At 39.3% G+C, this 8,059-nt stretch overlaps 1 protein-coding gene across 1 annotated transcript in view; it reads left to right on the plus strand.

Moving 5' to 3' along the window:
• Positions 1–7,811, plus strand: part of DOP1B (DOP1 leucine zipper like protein B) — a 135,048-nt gene extending 127,237 nt beyond the window's left edge. Inside the window, exons 35-37 of the mRNA XM_036744782.1 lie at positions 5,520–5,666; positions 6,027–6,156; positions 7,155–7,811. Coding sequence (XP_036600677.1) covers positions 5,520–5,666; positions 6,027–6,156; positions 7,155–7,409 — 532 coding nt within the window. The 3' untranslated portion in view covers positions 7,410–7,811. The remainder of the gene's footprint in view (positions 1–5,519; positions 5,667–6,026; positions 6,157–7,154) is intronic.
• The last annotated feature ends 248 nt before the right edge of the window (positions 7,812–8,059 follow it).

Consider the following 8,059-nt stretch of genomic DNA (forward strand, 5'->3'; position numbering starts at 1 on the left):
AGGAGGAAGGCTAAATCCTCATGAACAATGATAGTCCACTTGAATTTATTTCTCAATAATAAACGTACTTTCACTGTCATCCCCTTCCCATTCCAGTGATTCAGAACCTGTCAGTTGCCATTGTTCAAATGGAATGCTTCCTCAATATGTAACAAATTAGCTTTCGCCTTAGACCTGACTCCCTCCTGATGACACAAGCATCTCTGGCTGTCCTTTCCAGAACTTAGTGCACTTTTGTTTATACCCCTGACTTACCGGTCATGGTGGAGTTATTGGAATTCTCCATGTTCTCCATTGCCACTTGCAGGTTCTCTCTCTACCCCTGTCTCTCAATAACATCTCCTCTGATGTTCAATCTATATTTATAGCCTAAAAGGGCCAGGGTCTCCCATTGCATCCTGGGCCATCTCCAGTCATCCTGGTGAATATCAGGCCACTGGAACCCGATGGCTCTGGAGGAGAAAGTGAGGCTGGTGACCCTGCCCAAACCTCCCTCACTCAAATAAGAGTCAACTGCAAGTCATGTCATCATTTCCCTGATGTCACGGACCTCTTTGAAAACGAAGGACAAACAACCTGCGAACAGTCTGAGCTGCCTGAATGGAGACTCAGCCAGTTGGGTAACTGTTAACAGCAAAGCAATAAACACAACATCAACAACAACCGTGAATATGCCTATGTAGTCTGTATCACAAAGTATGAAAGACTCTCCGTATAGAAGGTAGAAGAAGTAAAACGTTTATTCAGACACCAGATAACCATATTCCATAACCAGGCAACCAGCTCCCACAACTAGTGAGCCCACTTTATCATAACAGCAAGGAACTTTAAACACAGTATCACAACACGGAGCCTCACCATCCCAAAACCTCTCCGACCCCCTGCTGGGGCCTACCCAAAAACTCACAGTACAGCTATCACAGGTCTACTTTCTTTACCTCAACTCTATCATAAATGGCCATTAACAGCCATAAAGGCTCTCAGCATTTCCTGTGACACACTCTCCTTTTCCTCTCAGCAAGTTCCTCCTACCACATGTGACTTAGGATTCCTGTGATGTAAGCAGGTCACATGGCCTATCAATGGGTGGGAAATATCTTCACATCAAAATTGCTATTACAGTAACTCAGCTTGTCCTCTCCCTCTCTTTCTCCTCTCCAAAGGAAGGTAAACTTTGATAGCCTGTTTTTTTCTTTCTTTCTTTTTTCTTTCTTTCTTTCTTTCTTTCTTTCTTTCTTTCTTTCTTTCTTTCTTTCTTTCTTTCTTTCTTTCTTCCTTCATTCCTCTCTCTCTCTCTCTCTCTCTCTCTCTCTCTCTCTCTCTCTTTTCTTTCACCAAACCTTAAAACCATTTCATTCTGAAGCTCATAGATTGGACCACAATAGGTCCCTGCCCAAGGTCCACTTAAGGGCTATATTTTGGGCCCTCCTGCCTCAGAGCCAATGTCAGTAGTAACTGTTTCTCTTTTGACCTGCAACCCTGAAGGTCTTCCCCTCCCAGTTTAATTTTTTTTCTTTTTTTCCTAATTAAAGGGGACATCCCTTGACTTACTTCGTAAAGAGGCCTGCATTCACTGAATGGGCGTTACCTCATTCAAAGTGAGAATCTGAAAAGGCCTTAGCCTAAAAGGGCTAGGGTCTTCCATTGGATCCTGGGCCATCTCTAGTTGTCATGATGAATATGTGGTCACTAGATCCAGATGGCTCTGGAGGAGAAAGTGATGACCTTGCACAGCCCTCCCTCACTGAAATAAAAGTCAACTGCAAGTCATGTCATCATCTCCCTGATATCGTGGTCCTCTTCAAGAATAAAGGACAAACATAACAACCCAGTCAAGATTCTGGTGACTGTTGTCTACTGTCCTTCGGAACACTCTCCTTTACTCAACAAGTTCAGTGTCTGACTCTGTCTTTTTCTTCTCCCCAACTCTAGCGCTCTTACTTTAATCTACATAGTAATATTCCCTCAAACACTCTGATCTCTCACTTCCTCAATTTACTCACTTTCCATGACCTCTTCTTCCACCCAATCTTGACTACGTACAGAGATGGTCATACCCTTTATCTTGCCAGTGAACTCTGAAATTCCTTTATCTGATCACAGTCTTTGGTTGTTTTACCTCTCCCTTTGCCTGAAAACCCCAAACCCTGTTCTTCATTCTCACTTCCAGTCCCCCCAACCATCAGTTCTCTCCCAGGCCATCACACTGGTTGCTAGTCATACTTTACTCCTTTCCCTATCTTGTCTCTTTGGTGAACCAGTTCAGCTTTGCACAGTCTTCTTCTCTGGAGCCCCTTGCTCCAGAGGAATCCTTTTATCCTATCTGAGCCCCAGATCTGGAATATTCCCACCATCATGCTGCATTCACTTTGTACACCTCCCATCACCTGAGAAAGGGCCAAAACCTGGATGGATTGGCCAATCAGGAGAAAGATATTTTTTTGGCTCACTCTGGGCTTAACCTACCATAATGCTTTGTGTATTCTGGCATAACAGATATGCTTTGGTTGCTAGTCATACTTTACTCCTTTCCCTATCTTGTCTCTTTGGTGAACCAGTTCAGCTTTGCACAGTCTTCTTCTCTGGAGCCCCTTGCTCCAGAGGAATCCTTTTATCCTATCTGAGCCCCAGATCTGGAATATTCCCACCATCATGCTGCATTCACTTTGTACACCTCCCATCACCTGAGAAAGGGCCAAAACCTGGATGGATTGGCCAATCAGGAGAAAGATATTTTTTTGGCTCACTCTGGGCTTAACCTACCATAATGCTTTGTGTATTCTGGCATAACAGATATGCTTTGCTTTGCTCTCTGAGTAAACCCAAAATGCCACTTTCTGTGTCAGCAACTACAGGCCAGATGAAGCTGACTAGGAGCATTCTTCTGTTTATGACTACCAAGGACAAGGCACCTTGAAGCTGACGCTATCTTGAATAATGGGACTTTTCTTATCTTGGTATTTTATAGACACATGCTATGCTATGATATGCTATGTATATTGTCAATGATAAAAGAAACATAGACATCCTGGACCTATAATTTAATTTGACACCTTGACATTCTCTTACTATATTTACAACCTATCCCATTAAGAAATTCCTTTCTCACCTTATGGCTAAATACATATGGAGACCATAATTTTGGGTTGACACAGGAATCCTGAGTTGGAATTGCTCTAGGTATATAGAGGGTCTTCTTCAGCTTGTTTCCCTATGAGTTCAGAATTATTTTCTGACTCCATTATGCATGATTCTCTTACTTAATGAGAATAAATAAGCACGTGTTTTATATATGTGTATATATATATATATACATGTGTGTATGTGTGTGTATATATACATATACATACACACATACATACATATACATATATATTTATATATATGCACACGTACAGCTTGATTCTGTTTGTTCTTTAGATGAACCTTCAGTTAAGGGGAAGATTGATTCTGTTTGTTTCTTTGAACCAAACTATTGGTAAATGGTTGACAACTTCTACGTGTTGCTGAAAGAAGCTAAAGAAAATCATGAAACCATATTAACTGGGTCTGCTACAAATTTGTGTTATACAGCATCAACTGGGGCCTTACTGTAGCAAGTCAATCTTTTTTTATATCTTCCTAATAAATTCACTATCCCACTCACCACTATGGCTTTTTCAAACCTTTTTATCTCTCCTACCTCCTACATCTCCCTCTTTCACCACCCTTCACCACCCTCTCAACTGAGAACCTTGCCTTGTATTTCACTGGAAAATATTGAGACCATTCACCTGGAGCTCCCTCTTCTCCATTTCTCCTCATTTCACATAACCCAGATATTTTCTTTCACTGTCTCTTCCATCACAGCTGAAGAGATGATTCTCCTCACCAAAGCAAATCTCTCTATCTGCACAAATGATCCCATTCTATTTCTTCTTCTTCAGCTGATTTTTATCATTCCCTTTTTCTTCCCCATTCTCACTAATCTTCAGTCTTTCTACTTGTTGCTTCCTTGCAGCCAACAAACACAAGCATGGTTTCCCATCCTAAAAATACCCGTTGCCACTAGCTATCATCCTATACCTCTCTTCCATTTGGGTTCTAAATTCCTTGAGAAGACCATCTACAACCTGTATCTTCACTCTTTTCTTAACTCTCAGCTTTCCAACTTCTAAAAGTGTTCCATCCAGTTCCCAAGGAATGATCTCTTCATTGCCAACTCCAATGGCCTTTTCTCAGTCCTTATCCTTCTCAGCCTCTCTCTCATATACCTCCTTTCTCTACTCTGATACAACTACCACCCTTGTGTAAGCCCTCAATACCTCATGCCTGGACCATTGCAGTAACTTTCTGTTGGTCTCCCTGATTCAACTCTCTAGCTATTCCAGTCCATTCTCCATCCAGCTGCCAAAGTGATCTTCCTAAAATGCAATTACCACCACCACCACCACCACCCTTCCCCCCATTCAATAACTCCAGAGGCTTCCTATTGCCTCCTAGATCAAATATAAAATCCTCTGTTGAGCTTTTAAAGCCTTTCATAACTTGGTCTCTTCCTACTTATTCCAATGTTCTTAATACCTTACCTCGCCTACCTGATATTCTCTGATCTCCAGTGACACTGGCCTCCTTTCTGTTCTTTGAACAAGACACTTCATCTCTTGACTTTTTCATTGTCTGTCCCCCATGCCTGGAAGTCTCTCTTCTCATCTCTGTCTCCAAGATTTCATGGCTTCCTTCAAATCTCAGCTAAAATCCCACCTTCTATAAGAATTCTATTCTGTCTTTTTAATCTAGTGCTTTCCCTCTGTTGATCACCTCCAGTTTATCCAGTATATATCTTGTTTGTACATAGTTTTTTGCATGTTGTTTCCCCCATTAGACTGTGAGCTCCCTGAAAGCAGGGGCTGCTTTTTACATTCCTTGGCTTTCTCACTGCTTAGCCCAATACCTGGCACACCATAGGTGCTTAATAAATGCTTGTTGACTTGCTAGCCAGAAATATTAACTCAGTCTTGGGACACATTAAAAAGCTGTTGTTCAAAATGATGGAAGTAACAGTATCCCTGCGGTCTGCCCTAGAAGGTGGGCAATGACTATTGTCTTCTGATATTTAAAGATTTAAAGAGTAGTTGTATTGAAGAAAAATTAAAATGTTTCTGCTTTGCTCCATTGGAGCATTTGGTAGAAGTTGCAGAGATAGGTTTCAGTTTCATTTCTACATTATATATAGAACTTCCTAAAAATGAGACCTATTCAGAAATGAAATGTGCTATATTAACAGTTAGTGAATTCTCTAGGAGTCCAGGGGTCTAAAGTGGGGCCTGGATGACCATATTTGAGAAATGTCAAGGGAATTGATGTTTCAGGTAGTGGTTAAACTAGATGACCTCTCTGTTTCCTTCCAACTCAGATTTTATGAAAACTGTGAACCGAAAAAAAACTTCCTAGGGAAATGGAAAATTTTAAATAACTATCCTACTTAAAGGGTCTTTCTGAATTTCTAATGTGCATTTCCTTTATCATAAATTGTGCAGAAGCAACAGCAAAGTAAACAGAATGAGAGCTTCAGGAGCTAATGGCAGTGAGATATCCCCAAATGAACTCATCTTGTATTTATCAGCCTGCAAGTTCCTGGACACAGCACTTTCTTTTCCACCAGACAAGATGCCTTTATTTCAAATGTAAGTTATATGCACTTACCAGGGGTTAGGTACATGTAGTATTTTTTAGAGAAAGCTGTTACTTTTGTCACTTAAATTGCTTGTAGTTTCAATATATGAGCGTCTACAACTTTGTTACTAATTGCAAACAAAACTTAACACAAGTTTCCTATAACATAAAACCCAAGTTTCAGATAACTTGAAATATATAAGAGACCACTATCCTACTAAATTAATCCTACTAAATTCACAAACCATAGGGTAAAGTTGAACTTCTTTCTTCACCTCTCTACCCTCCCAATGAAAGATATGTCATGATTTTCACATAGAAATGGCCTCTGAACTGTAATGTTTGATCCAAATGTTTTTGTCTTTTTCTAGGTATAAATGGGCATTTGTTCCAGAAGTAGATACAAAGACTTCTCCCATTCTCTCAGATTTAGAGGAATATCATCAAGAGTGCAAACCACATGTTGTTAGAATCTTGGAACTTCTCACCTTAAAATATGGAGTAAGCAAAAAATTGTTCTTTAAAATTTAAATGTATATTGTGAACTTTTTCTAAATTACAGTGTAGATACGGTAAAGCTCTTTAAACCAAACCTAACTGTAACAGCAACCATACTGGCACACCCAGGATAGCTGCTAGTGCAGGTTCTTTTATCTGCTTTACTAGGAAAGAAACTTAGAAGGGGTCCATGATCTTCTTTAATTAAACAGAAAAAATATAGAGAAGAGAAATAAAGACCAACAGACAGGGCTTTACTGCCTGAATCAAAGCTTTACATCCACCACTGAATTGAGAGAGCCTTTACTTCCGAAGGCGGGGTGGTGGTCCTGAACATATGGCCACTCAGAGTCTTTACCAGGGAATCACAACTTTCACTTTCTCATAACTGAGCCCCCTAAAACAAAAGCTCACATCTCACAATATATACTTTTTGAGCTAATAGGCTCAATGCCTAATTAGAAATGAGCAAAAGGCATGTAAGCCTTCCTACAGGCAAGCAAGCTTCCCTTAATGAGCTCCACATGAGGCCTAATAATGGGCGGGGAAGATCTTATTCCCCATTAACCTTACGCTGACTTAAACCAATCCAGTGATCTCATTTAGAGTAGTTCTAATCCCAAGCCTGGACCACTCATTGACCATATGACAATTGACAAAATGAGCTTTACTAAATAATAGCATATACACTGTCTAAATAAACCTCTGAGGTCCTGTGACTTTATGATTCTTTCTACTAGAGCGTGTGGCATCTTTAAGAAGCCACTTTATTGTCTGAAGGCCAGGAAAAAGAGAGATTCTCCAGAGACTATTGCCAGAGGTGGTAGTAGACTAGAGGGAAAGCCCTTCACATAACCCTAGAACTTAAATTAGAAGCATAATTATTGTTGATATTAAATTTTCATGAAAAGTCATACCCTAAAAATTTTTATGTGGTCTAAATTCTTAGTGTGGAGGTCCTGACAAAGTCAAATAACTTACTTTTGTGGGTTTGTTTACAGGAGATAAACAGTACTAATGAGACAACTTCTATCAAGTGTGAATTCCCTCTTTTACGCCAACATTCTATATCCAGCATCTTGCAGCTGATGCCATTCTTCAGGACTCTGAGCTGTGCTTTTAAGACTCAAAATAATCTGTCTCAGGAGTGCTCAGGATCTCCCTTAGCAGAGTTTCCTTTTGCAGATGGCCCAAGGATCTTGAAACAACTGGAGGAAAGTGTTGAATGTGATTTTCTGGAAAAGCTGGAATGTTAAAGACTCTGTGTTACATTGATTTTGTGACATTTTGTAACCAGAATATGACCTAGTATAGAAGAGTAGTATGGCACTGTCAGCTTATTTTCTTTTCTGTTTTGAAAGTTAATTTAAAATTTATTTCTGATTGGCATGAAAAATCTCCTTAAAATGACTTTTAAATTTAGCTAGATCAAAGGGCTGATTTTTTTACTCTGTTTATGCAATTAAAAAAAAAAGTTAGTGTTACTTCCATGTCTAGAAAAATTATAGCTCTTGACACATATTTACAATATGAAGAAAGAATACAAAGATGAAGGAAAGCTTTTTTTGGTTGGTGGTGCAGACGTGTGGGTATATTTTTGCTTTTTCCTAATGTACTGTTTCTCTAAAAACATGTTAATATATAGTTTTTGAATTTTTCATGCAAGTACTTTTTTTAAAGACAGACATTATATAATTTTCCAAAATAGTACTCAATGAAAGCGAGTATACCTGACTTATACAAAGCAACAATCAAAGAAGATATTTGAAATTGTTCAATCCACTTCCATTAAAATCATTTTTGTTATGTTACTTGAATGCGTGGTAGAAAGTAACTGAATCATCACTTTTTTATCCCCCTTGAAGAGGTTATCACAGATTTTTCAATAGTTCAAAGATCTGTGGTT

The sequence above is a fragment of the Trichosurus vulpecula genome, chromosome 2, assembly GCF_011100635.1.
Source record: "Trichosurus vulpecula isolate mTriVul1 chromosome 2, mTriVul1.pri, whole genome shotgun sequence".
Taxonomy (NCBI): domain Eukaryota; kingdom Metazoa; phylum Chordata; class Mammalia; order Diprotodontia; family Phalangeridae; genus Trichosurus; species Trichosurus vulpecula.